This window comes from Amphiprion ocellaris, chromosome 5 (assembly GCF_022539595.1).
Source record: "Amphiprion ocellaris isolate individual 3 ecotype Okinawa chromosome 5, ASM2253959v1, whole genome shotgun sequence".
In the NCBI taxonomy this organism is placed as follows: domain Eukaryota; kingdom Metazoa; phylum Chordata; class Actinopteri; family Pomacentridae; genus Amphiprion; species Amphiprion ocellaris.
The window spans coordinates 18,038,613-18,058,580 of NC_072770.1; the positions used below are offsets into that span (position 1 = coordinate 18,038,613).

Here is a 19,968-nt window from a genome sequence, read left to right on the forward strand (position 1 = left end):
GTACTTTGAAAAGATTCAGAATGCTTAGATTTTTGTGAATCCGTGTCTAAGTGGATTCGGCTCCATTGCATATATTTACGTGCACTCTTACCAAAGCTGCTACACATCAAAGAGGAGACAGTATAGATGGTTTTATGAGCGCGCAATGGCTTCGGTTAAAAGGATGTTGGGTTACATTTTAGTGTGATATATTTTAGGGAAGCAAAGGACAAACATCAAAACCTTGCCCAACAGGTCACAGGTCTGGTGAAGCAGCCAACAAAAAAACTAAGCAGTATTGAAAACACTTTATTTTAATGTCTGTTTCAGTTTCTGTTTTAAGGGGAAGTTTTTGAGGGATTTTTTAAGATATACCATGAAAGAAAAAGTCTGAATGAAGGCCAAAGCAATGCCGGCTTCCCCTCATACGCTTGTGACTGATTGGCTGTGAGTCATGTGGGAGAAATCACCAGTGGGTTTATTTAGGAAATGAGGGGGCGTCTTATGGGGTAGATAAAGTTTTAAGTTTTTAATGAGTCACACATTGTGTGCATGTTTACTGCGAGAGCAGTAGCCTCTCATGCTTTTCATCTCCCGCCATTCTGAGGACGTAGCCACGACATTTTTACACTGGAAAGACTTGTTTTATCTCTATACTCCCGGTGTGGTAAGCTCATTTTTCAGATCTTTACAGCTGGTGTTTTAAGTGTGCCTATAATAGCAAAGGTTTTCTTTCTTTCTTTTTTCCCTTTCAAAAAAAGAGGTACTTTTCTTTGGTTAGCACTGACAATGTGCTTTTTTTCTTTTTATCTTTGTGCTGTTCTTGTACATGTTCCAATTTCACTTTATATTTCTTGTAATTGCAAAGTGTATGGGAAAAACCAGGTTACACAGCTACAGTTCTGTCCTACTGAAGCAGTAGATTCAAAACCTCTATTGTATTATTTTCGACATCACTGAAACCCTCTTTTTCAGTTAACTTCTCTATCCGCTGCTGTGGTGTGATGGAATATTTTTAGTGTTTTCATGAAGAACCAGTGCCACCACATGTGAACTGGCCTCAGGCCTACTTTGACTATTTAGAGATGGTGTGTTTTTTGTTTTTCTTTTATTATCAAAACTACACAAAAAGAGTTTTCTCTATCTTTTCATATACAATAACAAATTAAGAGACAGAAACACATAAAAAATACCATTTGGTAATGACTCATAATAACATGGTAATAACCCAACATTAACATATGGGTAACAGTCCTTACACAAAATTGTTTTAAAACAAAATACAACTAAACAAACATGACTACAGATTTTAAAAATCCCTTAAATTAAAATGAAAAGGAATATAAATGTTCATTTGAAAATCAAACATTAATTCTTTGCTGTTATCAGTGCTAACCAAACTAGCTTTCTAAAATGGTTTATCAAAATTGTTTATGTTATTAATATATAACATTCTTTGAGAGTTTTTAACAAGTTACAGAACAACTTCCATCAATTAACCATATTGTTTTCATACAGTGCAAAATTCCTGGTTGCGTGTCTGGCAAATATGAGTACAATACTGATCAGATTACAGTTCATTTCTATTTTGTACAAGCCCAAAAATTACTTCCATTCGTCACCCAAACCCATATTGTAATTCAGGCACTCCTGGAGCAGGTCTGCCACTTGGGTGGCAAGCGGAGAGGAGAGGGGACACCCACAAAGTAGACGTCCCACACGTCATGCACTCTCTTTTGTACCAGTTTTTTATTAATTTGGTGCAGAATGACGCCCGTGAACGCCCATCTGTGTCTGATTTTATAGTCTGTCTGTGATGCAGGATTATGATGATGATGGTGTGTTTAGTGTGCTATAAAGCTTTGTATGTGCATCCATATCTAATGAGACAGTATTGTGTACTACTCTGTTGTTTATCTGCTCTTTTATGTTCCTGATCATATCTCTGTGACTAAATTGTATCAGATTTTTTGTGTGCGATAGAGAGAGGGAGAGAAGAGGCAACAGTCTTAATAATGTCATACAAACTGTGTGCTATAATTGGATCTGTCCTCACGAAAAGAGTTGCAGATAGACTTTCAAATTGCAGAGGCGGGTCTCTCTGGAATCTAGTAGGGTTTGGCTTTATCCTGTCCCTTCAGAACGATCCTGCTGGCTGTCCTCTGACCCAGCCCGGCCCTCCTCACAGGCTCGAGCTGCGGGAGCCATAGAAAGACACAGCTGGTAGACATCTTGGCTCAGAGGAGGGAGGTGCGTCAGTTCAGCTGTTGCAGGTCAGCTGGCTTTCCGGAGGTGTCTTACAGGAACTAGGATGCTCCCAGCGTTTCCTCTATTCCAAAATGTTATTTTATGGCTCCACTTTGTATTTTTTATGATAGATTGTTCAAAAGCAAGAGGAAAAATCAGCTTTATACATTGGGGAAGTGGATACAACATTGTCCTTAGTGAATCTTCTTTGTCTTTTCAGTTTCCTTCCTGTACGCAGATAGCAGTGATCCCATTGGTCTGTGCTCTGAGGTGTTTGTGTAGCAGAAGCTTGGCCTATGTGACCTCATTTCCTCTTCCTGTCCAGCCAATGTTAATAATAACCCCTGTTTTTCAGACCCCACTATTCCCAGGAGATATGTTTAAGATCTTCCAATCCATATCCGCCGAAATGACTCAGCTGATGGCTTTTCCAACAACCGTTATTCCAGGCAGGAAAGAAAGGAGAGACAGGACAGCTGCTGACAGCCGTCTTCCCGTAGTAACATTCAGTGAGTTACTGAGGCAAACTCACCATAAGAATATTCAGAAAAGTGACAGAGGTATCTTGGACTGTGTACGTGGAACAGGAGCTGCTGAGACTAATTGAAATTTGCTGACCGTTAAGTTGATTTGTTAGCCCAGAAGCCAATCAGATTACCCTGTATGTTTCCAAAGGGCCTCTAACTTTGTTTTATCTTACAATTCTCTCCCTTTCTCACATGCTAGCTCCAGGGTTTGAATGACGGGGTTTGTAAATGCATCTGTTGGTGTACCACAGGTGTGTTTACTGTGTCTAATCAGGTGTGCCTGAGAAATAGTTGAAATGATCTGTTTGCAAACAGTGGGAGATTTGGAAAAATCAGGAGAGAGCTCTTACACTCACAGTGATAATTATCGTGTCTTTTTTAGCCTCTGTGATAAATTACTGTGCATAATCCCCTCCTCCAGCTTATATTCAGCTAACACCTGACAGCCAGGCTACTAGCCGGCAACACACCCTTTCTAAACAACTTTCTTTGTGGTTAGAATAAAGTCCAGGCCTGTTTAGTGTTATGTAAGCACCCATGTATTTGTCTGACTGACTCTGGAGGTTGAAGATGGCTCTTTTTCTTCTCCGTCCTTGATCTCCATTGCTGTCATTAAGGGCGGCGTCTCCGTGACGATGGTACAACCATGCATTGTGTGAGGCTCCCCACATTGCCACAAAGGCCCCTGAATGAGCCCTGAGGAATTCAGCCTTCCCGCTCATTCCCTTGCTTCACTCTCCCACGACTAATCCCCACCCCTTCTCATTTACACATGCTCACACCATCCTCTCTTGTCTCTCTCGCTCTGTTCTCCTTCAACCCCCCCAACAACCACCACCAACATTAGACATCTCCCCTCTTCAGCCTGCTATAGCTTTTGTAGTTTCTCACCATTGTACTATCTTTGTTTCTCTTTCAGTTTAGGGTTATAATCATACTTTATTTAGTTGACCTGGGTTTGGCCGATATGTGAGTGTTGTTCCAGCTCTATAATTAGATTAAAAGCTTTGAATAGAGATCGAAGACACTGTACAGCCTTGCCGTTGGAGATGGCTACCAGCCTGCATGCAATCGTGATGATCGCATCAAACTCCCTGCTGACACCCAACACAATGTACCAGTGCTGCAGAGGGGGAACATGCTAGAACTTTGATGAGCCTGAATGGGACAATGGCAGGCAAACAACAAAGACAAAGCTTGACAAAATCCCTCTGTCCCAAAACTGTTAGCTGGACTTAGCAAGGTGCTCCTTACAGACATATGGTCTGTGTTTAGTTTTAATCCCTCAGGGACAGACTATATAATTTTGCAACCAAATTTATTATCAAATAATTTAATGGTAGTGTAGACAGGCTGAAATATCATAGAAGTAGAGTATTTTTTTTATTACACAACTTTTGGAAATATTTATTCAACCTGTTTTATTCCACAGAATAAGCCTGCAATGGTGATGATCTTGTTTTGTTTAATCGTTGTGGTTAAATTATCACAGCGTCTTCTGAAAGACATGAAAAAGTCTGATAATAATTCAATACATGCAACAAATTATATTAAATTCTACAGATAATCCAAACCAAATTAGCACTAAACACTGCCTAAAAGATGAGAATTGCAGGACGACTAGAAAACTGCCATTTTAGTGTTTAGTGAAAAGGAATACAGCATGAGCGCCATCACTAACCAGCTTAGAAGCAGCACAACAGCTGTCTATTACAACTTTAAGGAGAAAACGCAATATGACTCCACCGAGAACCACAAAGGAAGAGACAGAAAACAGTGGTGACCGTGATCTAATGATTATTTCCAAAGCTGTACATGGTTATTGTGTTTTAAAGATGACGTATCGAAAGGGGCTGTTTGGGTCCAGGGGTATAGAATCTCCAATAAATAAACTCAGAAATTTGTAAAGCTCTGTATAATCCCCCTTCCGCCCTGCATGCAGCGTGTGAACATCACATTAAGCATTTCCTGTTTGTATTACATATGGGGAAGCCCTCTCTCCATCACTGCAGGAAGTAGTGGTCACTGCTATGTCAGGGTCAGGCCTCATAAACTATGTCACCCACCCACCAGGAACATTGAACACAGATTCACATCTCATACAGTTAGCAGTTAATTGAACCCACAGGCTGCTTAGTGTGTGAGCAACAAGGTTGATTTTGTTTGTGGATAATGGGAGAGAAATTTGATTATTGTGGTTTTTAATGTGTGAAGTCCAGTTATGAGAAAGGCCTTGATGTTTCATGTGTTAGCTGTTCCTGCCGTGACAAGCCAGTGCTAAACAGTCAGCTGTGTGTCAGCTGCTGAGGTGGCAATAATTTTGTAGCATTCGTATCACCTCCTCCTGCTTGACAAGACCAAGGTGAGAAAACATACACAGTTTCAAAGGGTATAAACAGTAGTTTCACATGTTTACAGCTGTCACCTATCAACCCCCCCTGACCACCCTGTGTAACCATACACACTCACACTTGCTTGTAACAACTAAACAACAGTGGTTTGTGGTGAATCCCGTCCATCAGAGCTTGTCTTCACACGTGTCTGTCTGTGAGTGTGTTATTTAGGCAGTAAACCGTCTTGATTGGTTTTGGTGAGGTGGGGGCCCTGGGGCATTCCCAGCATCAGTGACTGGGGCAGACTGTTCTGGAGCTGTGCCAGGTGGCTGAGGCCCAGCTGTTTATGGGCCTTTGCCTGGATGGCGAATCTGCAGGACTGTTTGAAGATGAGAGCCTGTTTACATTCAAACAGCGGAGGTGGTGTGACTCACTCTATAGTGGAGGGTGGCACAGGGTCCTGACAGGGAGGGGAGAGAGAGAATGCTTTGCTGTAGTTTGGAGGACTAAAGGAAGTTTGCCGTTGGCTTGAGGTCCTCTGGGGAAGTGTTTCAGCATTGTTCCAGAGAGATGTAGAGGGGAGACAAGGGTCACTCCGCCTCTTTCTCTCCTCCCTCTGCGTCCTGTTCCTGCCGTTACAGCCCAAGTCTCAACTGAATCCTAGTGCTCTTGGAAAAGGGAAGCCAGTAAACACAGGTTCTGTCTCTTTGCTGATCTGTGTTTATGTTTGGATTTACCAGGACACAAGGCAATCAGCTTTGATGTAATTAATTATCCCACTGAATGTTAAGTAGAGGTTGGAAGGAGGGAAGGTAAGTCTCCTTTAACTGCTTTAGAACTTGTTTACCTGTTTGACCTTTTGAGCAAGGAAGTTGTATGTTCAGTGCTGCTTCACGTGTCTAGGCGCAGTCTGTGTCCATACATGTATGTGCAGTAATACCCGCTTTAGACACATTTGATGGTTTAAAAGGGCAGGTTTTTGATCAGTTGTGGAATGAAAAGTCCTGATTGCAGAAGAAGATTATGAGGCGTCAGCAGAGTGGAGGGCAGCGTGACCAGATTGATGGCAGATTGTTTTGCATTGCTGGGATTAACAGTGGGCCGTTGGTTTTGAAGTTAGCCTGGTCGCTCAACCAAAAGGGATGGGGAATTAACTTTGGACCTGAGTGAAGATCTCAGCTGTGCACCACTGTTGACTTACTTCCCTCAGAGCAACTTCTTTTAACATGGTCTGCTGGTTTACAGGCCACATGTTCATTCAGTGATTGAATTGTCAGACTTTTAATCATATATATACTTTTAATCATATATATAGTCCATACAACTCTCAGCAAGTATTACTCATAATGTAGCCTAGTATATTCCCCAGACATATGAGTCACACATGTGAGGAGGGTTTCAGTGAGCTGTGTTGTGTTCAGTCACTCTGTATTTTTAGGGCACTCGGTTTGCACAACACACTGGAGTTATTGTCTCATGGCTTTGACAAGGCTATTATAACTGCCAGACTAAAAATGGAGTAAAATCTGTGGAGGTCAGTGAAATGTTAAGAGAAGAATTTGTGGATTGCTGCTGATTTTTCCCAGCCCTGTCAGCCTTGGGTATTTTAGAGTAGATGAAATATAGCCAATGGCTTCATGCCTGTGTATGATTGTATGTGATCATGGTGCTTTTATAGTGCTGTCTTTTGGGTGTTTATTTAGACTTTATATAGACATCGATGTCTATTCTGATCTCATTATGATCACATAATCTCATTCTACTTCGGTTTTCTGTGTTTTTAGGGATGCTTCTCAGAGATGGCAGCCAGCACCCGGTTCTAAGGCAGCCATGTTGGTGAAGGTGAACAGCATGACCCGTGGCCAGCCCAACCAGGCACTGCAGCAGCACCTCCAGCACAGTGCACATAGCAAAGCCAGTACCTTCACCCTGCACGCCACCAGCAACAAAACCCAAGGAGGACACTTAAACTCTGCCCAGGGATATAAAACTGCTCCTTCTGGCAAAATGGCAGGTGACTCACGTCAGGCCCATCACCTGAGAAAAGCCAGCAATGGCAGCTTTTGTTTGGTGACATCAGACAACAGCCAGCCAAGTCCACTCCTTCACAGATCACAGACCAGCACACCACGCCCTGTCTCCCCCCAGTATGGTTGCACTGCCCCAATCTATGATGAGCCGGTTTCAGAGTGTCCCATTTATGATGAACCCCCTACAGACATGGAGGTAGAGGGAGCCCATCTGTACAATGGACAACCTCTGTCTCGCTTGACACCTACCCATAGTCTCCAGAAGCCCAGACACCTCCAACACCCTGGTTCATCTCATCCAGGGTCCAGACACAGGAGGAATCCTTCTTCCTCTGACTACAGCCCAGCTGGTCTGGAGTGCATCAAGCACATGGTCAACGTGGACCCCAAACAAGGGCTCTTATCCAGCTCTCCTGTTCCCACACGTGCTCCTTCCCCAACCTCCAAGCAGGACAATGTCTTGGTCCAGCCCCAGCCACATCCCCAGCCCCAGGCCCACTCTTTGCAACATGCTAGAAGCCAGATGAGGGACAGAGAATCTGGAAACCCTGGCCCAAGTACACTGGACAAGAAACAAAACTGGCGGGTCCTGGAGGCCACTGTGCAGCGTGCCATGGAGGCACGACACAGCAGGCAGAGCAGCCAGGCCTCACAGGACTTCCCCTCCTCAACTCCACAGGCCACAGCAAACTATCAAGACTCTGGTTACTCCACCGGGCCGTCCCCAAGTCTGAGAAGAAAGAGCAGGAGGAGAGTGGGAGCTGGTGGAGGTACGGGAGGCAGGCCAGGGTCAGTAGGCAGCAGTGGGGAGCTGTCCGCCCTCAATGAGAGGCTGATGGCTGAGATGAGGGAGGTAGTGAGTCGCTCTAACACCATGAGGGAGGTGAGAGCAGGACTAGACCCGGACATGGGGGAGAGGGTTGTTGTACCTCGGACGCGATCCCCTGCAGGCTCACTCAGGTGGTTTGGAGGAGGTGGAGCAGGGTCAGCAGGCAGGTGTGCATCACGAGAGGACCTCACCGGGGCTTCCCGGTCATTGAAAGGGGCAGGTAACTATGGCAACCCTGCTCTGACTCCTCTGGAGATACCAGGGAGGCAAAAAAGGACTTATGAAAAGGTGGACACCTTGGAGATGAGTGTAAATAGCCAGGCCAGCCTTTCCTCACCAGAGACCCCAGGACCGCCCTCACAGGTAACCTGACCTCTTATTATATTTGCATGTGAATGTGTGAGACACACAGCTACAGGTCAAATTGTTGTTTACAACAAAATACAGATTGTAAAACAATACATCTTAGCTAATCCAGCAATATCATATATTCCTGTCTGATTAAGAGCTCCAACATGTATGTTTTTGTGTGATCTGTTTACTTCAGCAGGTTTGCTTGGATTCAGCTTTGTTTGGTCTGGTAGAGCTCAGATTACTGACATCTCTCCAGATTCCCTCTCAGTTTAGAGAAGAATCTCACTGAGGCCAAGTAATGCATCAATAAAGCATCTCCACGTTGTACAGTTTGTTTGCTGCTAGTTTTGTATTATTGAGTGCCTCTAGTCCTCAGAGAGCTGTAAGTAGCAGAATAGACAGATTGTTTGGCTAAGCAGAAATATTCCTCTTGACCAGAGGGGCAAATTCAATTTTAAAAAATCCTTGACAACTCAGTAGATTTGTCAGTAGATATTTTGACATTTCAGAGCAAAATAATACAGAGGCACATGCATCTTAAAAATAGTAGCTAATGTTCACGTCAAGGGTCCTCACAAAAGGTGCACATGATTGAAGATGAAAGAACTATTTGACTTCTTGAAACAATTAAGTAGGAGCATGTGGAGCCAGTTCTGCTGCTTCTAATCTCCAAATCTCCTCATGCAACAGAATTACACCCCATACCTTCGTACACTATAGTGCTGTTTTCAGAAGCTGTCCAACTCCGCCTCTGCAACTGTAATAATGAATGTTTGATGCAACAGAGGCCTCTGGGATGAAAACAGCACAACTAATCTGTCTCTTGAAAAGAACACAGAGCATTTTGTGAGTAATGCCTCTTACATTCCAGTCTTAAGGGCCTAAGTGTCCCCAGGACATTAGACAGTAAGCAAACTGAGCTCTGCTGACTATAATGGCTGCAGTCCCAGCACTACCTGTCATCCTCTTACCACCGTCCATCTGCCCTGCACTGCAGGTACCGTATACTCATATGCCAGCTCTATGCTTGGGCATCTGGGGCCCATGCCAGGCCAGAAAGATTCAGGACATGGCTTCCCTTGGTCAGGAAGGAGGGCCACTGTGGCCCATATGGCCCAAGTTTGGCAGATAGATGAGGAGGAGGAAGGGGAGGCAGGCTGGTACTAAGGCTTACTCGTACCACTGTAGCTGTAGCATGTTAGACAACAGCCAAGGAGCAGTGAGCGGGCCCCCTAAGTCTGTCCTGGAATGTTCTCCAGACCTGCTGTTATATCACTCACTCACTCTCACACACACACACACACACACACACACACACACACACACACACACACACACACACACACACACACACACACACACACACACACACACACACACACACACACACACACAGATTATGGTCGGCTATGTATGAGAGGCTCTGCGTTTTCCAGAGTTACATGTTTTGCTGTTGCTGAAAGACCTTTAAATGAACTTGCACTGATACCATCTTTAACCATTTTTACTAACTCCAAGAATAATATCAATTTCTATGAGCTGAAAACATTTTCTACAGTTTCACTCTTGTGTCTCAATCCGTAGTATGACTAAATTACCACCATGTGCTGGTGCATCTGTAAGCTATCTGTTGAACAGTTTAAATTGCTGAAAGCAGAAGTTGTACTGCCTATGTCTCATTTCCTTACTAAACATATCATTTATTTCACTGATGCATTTAATCTTTTGGTTTTGAGCTCTGTTACACATTTTCAAAAACATCAGTTTTGTACAACTATATAGACTTTTTGCAAAGCCAAACCTCAGATCTGCTTCATAAGACTGAGAAACCAAAGTCTGAAATCCAGTTTATCTGGCACTCGTGACTTCCATATTACCTCAGGGTCTCACTAAAAAGGCATGCCAATGCATTTTATGTTCCATTAGTAAATTTGAACTTTGATTTTGGCTCAGGGTTTGTGTTGTTCCTGGCTATTTATGGAGCATATCTTGGTTACTGGTTTTCTCTATTAAGGGAGCTGAAGTACTCCTTACAGTCATATACTCCACTGCAGAGATCACAGGAATGTCTTGTGAAGAGCATAGCTTTGGTTTTGCAGAGGAGGTTAGCCTGGTATAAGGAGGGGCAGTGGTAAGGCCTATTGTGCCACTATTTTCTCACCTGCTGCTGAGGCCAGGGTTCATGAGGATTTGGAGAGATTTTTTTCCTGCCACAGTTCTTTTCTGGTATTAGGAAATTAATGTCCCGGTCCTGCAACAATTCCCCCTCGAGTCCCAGCACTGCAGAGGAGAGCATAGTAGGCGGAAGGCAGCCCAGCTCTTAGTGTGACACAGTCAAGACTGCAGCTGCACACACACAGTTTGTAGCTTTTGCTGCACTCTTGGCTCACTCCCTCTATCTCCTCTACTCTCCTTCCTGCTCCTTCTCTTTTTAACTTCTCTATGTCTCATATCCACCTCTTGTTCCCCTGCAGGCGGGCACCCTAGAGCTGCAAGCTCAGTTGGAGAGTAGGAAGAAAGGCATGGTGGATGGAAGGACAGCTTCACTGGGTCCCCACCGCTCTTCCAACCATGACAGCAGAGAGGGAGGTGATGGCTCAGGCGGCAGGGCAGGATCCGCCTACCAGCTCGCCTACGCCACCCTGCGGCAGCCCCCACCTCCCGACATGGGCATGGAGGACTGGGCCAGCAAGCACCTCAACATGCACACACAAGGCTTGTTCCGACGCCGAGTCTCCATCGCCAACATGTTGTCTTGGAACCGTGGATCCATCAAAAAGCCAATGCTAGTCACCAGCAACCGCGCCGTCAGGAAGGAGGCCTGTGAGATGTTCAAGCTGGTGCAGGCCTACATGGGAGACAGGCCTTCACGCCTTGACCGACGCCACTGCGCCCTGCTGATCGTCACCAAGTGCTGGGACATGCCAGGGCTGCGGGACGAGCTGTACGTGCAGCTGGTGAGACAGACAACGGGCAATGGCAGTCCCAGAAGCTTGGGAGCAGGCTGGGAGTTGATGGCTGTCAGCTTGGCCTTCTTTGCCCCCTCACCCAAGTTCCGCTGCTACCTGGAGGGCTACATCCAGAGACACACGGAGCCCACCAGCGACAAGAAATGTGAGTCTCAGAGTGAGCAACAGGGTGGGTCACCTTTCTTTCTTCTGTACCTCCCTGTGTTGTCTGATTGTCATTGTTTGTGTAGCCCAGACAGATCTCACCATTTTCAATGGAAGTCACATTCTATTTTTTATTTTCTATTTTCCTGTGACATTGTACTTTCACTTTATCAGTATAATCAAGTACAATATTCTTTATGATCAGCTCAATATTCTGGCTATTTATCTAACTGACCATCGGAAATTTAATGTTTGCTATCTTCTGTGTTTTCTTAGTGACTCAGTTCATACTGGAACAGCAGGAACTAAAGCTGAAGAAGAATTCAAAGTCCAGAAAGAAGCGAAAACAGAACACGGAAGAGGAAGAAGGTAAATCTTTCACTTGTTTGTGTGCACTCAGTACTTCCCACTTGTATGAGCTTATCTGTTGGACAGAGCTTGGTAGTACTTAGGGGAGGGAGTCCCAAACATGTTTTTCTACTCTCTTCAAAACTTGTTTAGAGTCTCTAAGCAATGCAAACCATTACAAATCAAACGTATCGCTCCCTGTAGAGAGACCACTCAGTGGGATGGAAAAGTCAGTGCTGTGCAGTTTGTCAGATGAGTACATGCCGATGTACTCGCGGACACAATGAATGAGTTTCACAGAAGGTCGAGTTGAAAGAAAAAGTGGGATGAGAATGTCAGAAGGTTCAGTACACGCACAATGGACCACACTGTGAATCATATTAGTGGTTTCTCTGCTACTTTTGTGTCAGACGGTCATTTAGGAGGATAGCTACTCATTGGCACGTGCCCCCATTAGACCAACCCACATTGCCCACTCTGATGATGATGTAACTAGAGAGGAACCCCATCATCCACCACAGCAGTGGCCTCACACATTGTACTTTAGTGACTCAGACTTACTGCTTTATGCCGGAAAAACTCCAGCTGACTAAGAGCCCAAAGAGAAAGCCTACTAAACATTTCTGACTAACTCTTAGGTTTCAAGGAATTTTAATGACCGCCGGCTACCAGAAAAACAGTATAATGAAAGCTGCTGTTTGCTTGATGGATGGAGAGACTGGAACACGCGCATTGTCTCTGACCAGAGCAACAGGCAGCTGTAAGCAGCAGGAGTGGGAGTTGCACGTGGGAATTAGGGGCCTGTAGTCAGGCCAGACCTGGCCCGGTCTGAGCTTAGATACTTAGAATGGGTTGGCTTCAGCTAGCACTTGGATGAGGATCTCATAAGCAATAACCAAGACGAGACAGAAGTTGTCTCCTCCAGATCCTTTAATGGCTCTGTGTTGTTGTTGTGAAGTTTAACTTCAGTGTGTAGACAGGTGTCATGCCGTTCTCAGCCTGGTACAGTAAACTCAAGCTCCTAATGAGCTCGAATTTCTCCCGGGCTTTGGTTGCCTGGTTGTTGTTGTTTTCATGCCATCAACTCTGATGTAAATATAGACCACCAGTAGTGTTCAAACCCTTTTCTTAGTGCAGCACAGAGGCTCTGCACTCTTGCTTTTCCTCCCATAACTGTACAACTTCTGTGTTGGGAGCCTTGGGAAAAAAGCTCATACTTGCCAAGATCAAGGGCAAATTATTGGTATGATCTCTCTAATTAGACATAATTATAGTCAGACGTGGTCAGATTAGCAGCAGTTGCAAGCATGCATAGGAGTCACGCGTTTGCTATAAATCTGGGAACTGTAGGGAAAATACTGTAAAATATTTGTTACTTTTTAAAATCCCATCAATAAGTTTGTCCATTTGGCACTGGTTCAGGTACCTGATATAGTGAAGATTCTAGAAAACAGGAACAGACCCCACGAGAGCTGTGTTTTGGTTCAAATTACAACAGCTATGAAAGATGGGGATGATTTCTTTTTATGAGCGCAATGACTGAACAATCAAAGTTTTCTTTTGGCTTTTTGTTTGAAAACTAGTCCACACAATAATTCAAAGACAGATCAGGTTCTTCTGTGCCTCGTGTCTATTGAAGTACATTCGGTCTCCAAAAACGATGTTTTTCTTGTAATGCGTTTTGCTTCCAAATTAGATCTGGACCTTTCAGTAGCTTCTTAGTTCAGATAGCAGACTGGGAGCTTCTGTGTTTCTCATTCTCTCCTGAGGCCTTTTTGTCTGCATATGCTGATGAATCACCTGAATGTTGGATGTGTAGGCTGGATCCTGTCTCTGAAGCTTTTGTTCAACAGTAGTAAATCTTCCCTCAGCCTGACAGTTTAGCCAGGCCTGCTCTAATCCCCATATGCCAGAATCACACCGTCAACATGTCTCTCCGTTTACCACTGCCTGCCTCTCCTACTCTGTTTGACATCTGTGGGAAAAAAGCAATGCTTGTCCTCTTTGTGGGACAGAATTTAAATCATTTATTATTTTGTGTGTTCAGTAATGCCTGATGCTTAAGGGTTTTACTCAGGGTCTTTGAGGATGTAGAAAGGGTGTGCATATTGTTTCTTGTGGCGTTGGGTTTCTTTGTTCCTCAGTCCTGAATTTATTTGTTCTGTCATTTTGCAGGCCTTCCTATCAGCACGTATGCTAAGTTCTGCCATCGGAAGCTGCAGAAGGTGGCAATCACTGGTGGCAAAAAGGTGAGCTAGCAAATAAAAAAAGAGGAGTTAAGCTTAAGATGTGCTATCAAAATAGTGCACTTCCACATGATAAAAATAGGACATATCGGTTTGAAAGCTGTGAGCCTAATCTGAGTCACTCAAGATACTGTCACAGAGAGAGAAGCATAATTACAGGTACGCTGACTCAGTCACAGGTAGAGACGTAAACACAGACAGGTCATAGTAGTGCAGCTGCAGACACAGCCATGATTAGTATCCTAGTTCCTGACATACCCAGGTAGTAAATCTTCCCCTCTGTTCACCTCTCACCCTCCAGGGCCTACGTAAGCCCACCTTGGAGGAGATCGACCACAGCAGACGTGCCATCGTCACCCCCTCCCTTTTTGGCAGTTCTCTGGAAGAGGTGATGGAAAGGCAGAGCGAGTTATTCCCGGACAGGAAACTGCCCTGGGTGCAGGTTCAGCTCTCCCAGTATGTTCTGGCTCTGGGCGGGGCTCAGACAGAGGGCATCTTCAGGTAAGACAGACCCAACTCAGCCAGTAACATGCCTCAACTTGAGCAGCGTGAGAGAAAGAAAGTGTAGTCTAGGAAATTAGAAGGGGCTCTTACATGTGTGTGTTGTATTGTATGTATAGTGTGTATAAACAATTGTGTGTGGTCTCTAGCATCCCTGTATTTCTAAGAAGGCTCTCCCTGTGTACAGTACACAGAATAGACAGAACAAACACAGCCCTGCTTTGCTCCTGAGACCGGCGCTGTTTAATTTGATACTACATGATACGTGTTTACATTACTGCTTAAGCGTACAAGCACGTGGGAGCTTCACAACTGTGTGTTTGTGAAGGGTTTTCTCCAGCAAATTCAATTCTGCAGCATCTTGGCTTGATTAGAAAGCTGTTCCTTTTCATCAAACTTACTATATACAGATCTCTCTGTGAAACTCCGCTTCCACACTGGGACTTTCCTGAAGTGTGTGTTGTTTGGTTGCAGTATGTTTATTTTGTTTTTGTTTTGTTCCAAAGAAGCACTGCAAACACAGAGCAAAATACTTTCAACCACCAAGCCGCATTTGAAGCCAATTGGGTGTGCATGATTAACAGGTTTGCCTCAGGGCATGAAGAACATGTATGATAGAGGTAGAGGGCCCTCTAGTGGTCGCTCTGTGTAACTGTCGCATTGTGTTTTATCCTCAGAGTGCCTGGAGACATCGATGAAGTGAATGCTTTGAAGCTCCAAGTAGACCAGTGGAGGATCCCAGAGAATCTCTCTGACCCCAATGTTCCTGGTGAGGAAGGACTCTTTTTCTGTCAAGCTTTTGCCTCACTTATTGTTGGGTTGTCTGTTTATGTGAGATTTGAAAATGTGGATTAAAGAATGTGTCTCTCCCATTCAGCCTCTCTGATGAAACTCTGGTATCGAGAGCTGGAGGAACCTCTCATCCCCATGAACTTCTACAAGCAGTGTGTTAGTAACTGTGACGACCCGGTGGCAGCCATCGCTGTGGTGCAGTCTCTGCCTGAGCTCAACAGGCTGGTTCTCTGCTATTTCATCCACTTCCTACAGGTAAGAATAAGATGAATACGAGTAAGATAGAACTTCATTAATCCAAAGGGCAGTTCTTGTGCCAGATACTGCTCAGACAAAAATACAATAACATGAGAAATAATGCAGTGCCTAATAGAATAGCAATAAGATACAAGTAGGGTTCATTAATAAAAATACAAATAGGTAACCTAAAATACAACTTGAATAGAGAAAAAGTATTACTGGCAAAGGCTTAAACTGAAGTAAATTGCACATTGTGGTGAAATATTTCACAATAAATTTAAATATTGCACACAAAACTGAAACGATACTGCCCAGCATGTTGATGGACAAACACAATCTTTAACCTATTTTATGCCTAATCTAAACTTTATGCTCATAACTAACCTTTTAAAACTAGTGCACATAAACATTAATCACCTGACCTACTTAGATCATTTAAACATTAATTAATGTTTAATTGTTAATGACTTAAAAAAGAAAACATTAATCATCTGACCCATTTAGATAACTGAATGCGACTCATGGTTGACTCACTACAGGCCGAAGGTCAGTCTGTATACTCCTTGAAAGCTTGCTGAGTTTTGCTCAATGCTTTTCTTCTCTACGCATCTGGATTATCTCCAGGTATTTGCTCAGCCATCCAACGTTGCAATAACCAAGATGGATGTGAACAACCTGGCCATGGTAATGGCTCCTAACTGCCTCAGATGCCAATCTGACGAGCCACGGATCATCTTTGAAAACACACGCAAGGAGATGTCCTTCTTGAGAATGCTCATCGTTCACCTGGACACCAGCTTCATCGAAGGGGTGGTGTAGACACTGTAAAGCACAGAGCTCACCTCAGGTGCTGGATCATCCATCCAGCATCTCCAGTTACACATTTATAATCATGCATAAACACTGTCCCTGTTCAGACCACACTGGAAACGGTTGGGGTGAGATATTACACCTCTTACAATGCAAGGAGTCTGAGAACAGCTAGGACTTTGGGCTCTTGTGCTCTCCTGCTTTCTTAATGAGAGAAAATATGCATCATCCTAGGTTTCACTGTTTTTGATACTAAAATCCACAGTGACTGCTTTTAAGCGGTTCACTTTAATGACTGTATTTTCTAACCGCCGCATGTGAAAACAGATTTACCCTTTTTTTCTTACTGAATAGGGTAATAATACAGTTACATTGGACAACTGGGCTACGCAAAGTGAGAGTCTTGCAGTATTTACTTAAGTAGAATTCACTTTCACAAAAAATCTTAAGGCAGCAGTGTTGACGCTCTGCTTCTTTGTTTTAGGCTCTCTGATTTCATTCAAGTGTGTATGTGTGTGATTGTCAGCGTGTGAACAAAAGACACTTTTATCATGTACATAAAACTGAAAATATGAAAAGTAAAATAATTCTTGTAATGGTGTCTTATTAATAAGCTTGCCTGTGCTGTTTTGAGTAGTTGTACTGATAGCTGGCCTCCTCGTATATCTTTTTACGAGACATAACAAGCCGCACCGCCACAGCTATTCTGACAGAGTACAGAGCCTTCATTTCAAAGCACAAGCTGAAAGGATGTGCAGAAAGCTCTTTCTAACGGATGGTGGCGATTGTCTAAGCAAATAAACGTGGAAGTGCTTTGATTTTTACAAATTTAAACACTCGCTGAAGCCAGATGGGAGCGTTAACTCTAATGACAGTTTATGTTGTAGCGATGTGGGAGGCTGGTTATTCAACTGATAAAACTCTTTCGCTATTGTCTATCAGAAATATTTTAATTGGAACTGTGTTCTCTTTTGTGTGTGATCTGTATGTTATGTTTCTCGGCTCAGGTCTTTTGATAAAACGGGTGTTGGATGTGATAACTGTACACGGCCTGTCTTACAGACTGAAAATTTGATTAATCTAACGCAAACCCCTGTACTGAGAATGGAGTATTGTTCAATTGTTGAGCACTATGAGAATGTAAATTGAGCTTTTTGTGTCCCCTCTCAGGCTTTGCCGATGTAAATAAATTCTGCGTGTAAAATAGTATTAACTTTCCTTAAGTATATTCTAATGATCAGGTTATGGGTGAAGTTAACTGTTGCTGTAAAGAGCAATAAAAAAGTGTTTTTTGGGGGTTTTTTGTAATTAACTGTTCATTTCTCTGCTGTAACCGCTTGCCTTTTGAACATAGGAATGACTCAAACCACTTTCCATGTATGTGCGTGTGTTGTGTGTTTGCATACCTTCTTGTCATAATATGGAATGACTGTCCATAAATAAAGGTTTGTTTAATTGTTGATAGATTGTCTTGCTTTCATTTTGGAGGAATGTTTTTCTTTTATTTAGGAAGTGGACAAGAGAGAAGAGAAGATGAACAACATGAAGAAAGTGGGTCACAATGAGGAACATCTAAAATCTGTCTTCGGTCGTTGATCTTTGTACATCAAAGTTACATGTTTAGATGACTTTTTTCTATTTATCTCTTTCTGCATTAAAATGGCTGATATGTAAGTCTACACCAAATCTTCTTTTAAGAATGCTGGCTCTATGCACTCCCCTCCCCTCTCTGCTCACTAAAACTACTGTACTCTGCACAATGGCAAGTTGTAATATAGGAGGGATTGAGCCATTCATGTCTGAGCTGGGAAGTGATTCTGAAGAAGACCGAACATGGAAAGTTCCACCTTGCAAGTTGAGGACATTAATTTCATAGGTTTATTACTCAGCCTTGAAAGTTTGAGTCTATATTTTTCAGAATGCTTATTCTGCTAATAATGTGTCTTCCAACATACAAAAAGATGTTATATGGATGTGTTAACAAGGTAAAAAATATATTTTCATCAGAAGGGGGTCCAGTATGCAGTATTATAATATTTCTTAGCTGGTATGACAAAATTATTATTGGCAAAAATGTACCAAATCTATTGTTTGATTTTTTAAAAGTTGTCAACTGCCAAAAAACAGAGTGAGATAACAAATTTCCAAATTATTCTGACCAATCAGATCAATGTGAGGATTGAAACTTTGGTTGCATTGATTTTAGCAGCATTTTGGTGGAAAATGTCTAAATTCTCCGAATTTTCTAACTATTTCATTTCATTTCATTTGATTTATAGGACTATTTCATTTATTTATTTTTACCGTCATTTTCTCAGTTTAAGGGATTTATAGGGAGTAAAATTCCTTAAAATTTGCTAAATAAAAATCCTAGGTCCTAACACCTGAATTTAGATGCACATTCAAGGTTCATTGAAACATTGCTAAATAACAGTTAAATAATTAAGTAGACTGTAACACACTGCCATACTTTCATTAGATTATATGAGAAAAAATATGTTTTTTTTTTTTCAACAGTAAAAGCCCTTAAATTCCTTTAAATTAACCAAAAATCTCTTAATTTAATTTAAAGAACCAAGCTCATTTAATCAATATATGGTTTTTGAATTTTTAAATTTAGGAAATCATTTTCAGTAGGTCTTCCTTGGTCTGTAATTTCCTAAATGCATTGGTTGTTTTGATTCAGCAATGCAAACTGTTAGGGTTGTTTGAAAGCAGAAACAGCCCTTCTCAGTCTTTCAGTATTTTTAAGAATGTTGTTTTTAAAGGTGCATCAAACGGTCACATCCAGACTTTAGGGAGCCATTTTCTTTCATCTGTTTTGCATAAAGAGGTCATCTCATGTCAGCTTTGGACACTTTACATTCACTGAACTTTTGAGTCTCTCTTTTTCCTTTCTATCTGCGACTGCACAGGTGAAAGGCTCAGCAAACATCCCCATCCTGTCACACAGCATCACCCTCACTCATCCGGTCTGTACATATTCAGCTGTTTGTCTTTTTGTGCACACCGCTGCACAAACTGCCACCTGCTTCATCCGTCACTCTCTAGCGATCGTGTACCTGTCTGTCGGCCACAGGTGAAGAGCTGCTCAGGCACTGTTACCATGACAGCAGGGGGGAGCGGACTTCTGGCCTCAGGCTGGAACAAGGTGAAGAAAACAGACCCAGGAGGACATAAACCCAGGGGGCAGCCTTCTTTTAAATTCAGTGTCAGAAAGTATAAAAATAAGAGTTCTCATTTCAGCAATTTATTCAGCAAACAGTTGTGACAGACAGCTACAGTAACTTTGATTTACACAGTTACAGTGTATGCTGCTATGGCTTTACAACAGTATATGAGTTATTATTAACATTTATACTTAATATCCTTACACTGTTAACATCAGAGATCAAGTGTCTATGAAAGTTGCAGCCACTTCAAAGCACTTTTTTATATTAGTGTTTATGTTTTGTAGTATTTTTTAAGTTAGCTGAGATTAAATTCTATGTATCCTACTCTTACTCACATTGTAAATCATATTAGGCTCAAAAATGTGCTGATTAATTAGATGAAAGTCATCTTATGGGTTGTCAAAGTATAAACCTACCTGAGTTAAATAAATTTGAAGAGTTCAATA

General features: G+C 42.8%; 1 protein-coding gene across 3 annotated transcripts in view; it reads left to right on the forward strand.

The window, feature by feature from the left end:
- arhgap46a (Rho GTPase activating protein 46a) overlaps positions 1-17,809 on the forward strand; it is a 32,450-nt gene extending 14,641 nt beyond the window's left edge. Inside the window, exons 1-9 of one of the 3 annotated variants that reach the window (XM_023269518.3) lie at positions 5,752-5,898; positions 6,871-8,308; positions 10,774-11,437; positions 11,689-11,781; positions 13,936-14,009; positions 14,308-14,507; positions 15,185-15,276; positions 15,385-15,554; positions 16,164-17,809. In XM_023269518.3, coding sequence (XP_023125286.2) covers positions 5,870-5,898; positions 6,871-8,308; positions 10,774-11,437; positions 11,689-11,781; positions 13,936-14,009; positions 14,308-14,507; positions 15,185-15,276; positions 15,385-15,554; positions 16,164-16,358 — 2,955 coding nt within the window. In that variant the 5' untranslated portion in view covers positions 5,752-5,869 and the 3' untranslated portion in view covers positions 16,359-17,809. Of the gene's footprint in view, positions 1-5,751; positions 5,899-6,870; positions 8,309-10,773; positions 11,438-11,688; positions 11,782-13,935; positions 14,010-14,307; positions 14,508-15,184; positions 15,277-15,384; positions 15,555-16,163 lie in introns of those variants that run through there. The other 2 variants (XM_023269516.3, XM_023269517.3) reach the window with 2 other exon arrangements.
- The last annotated feature ends 2,159 nt before the right edge of the window (positions 17,810-19,968 follow it).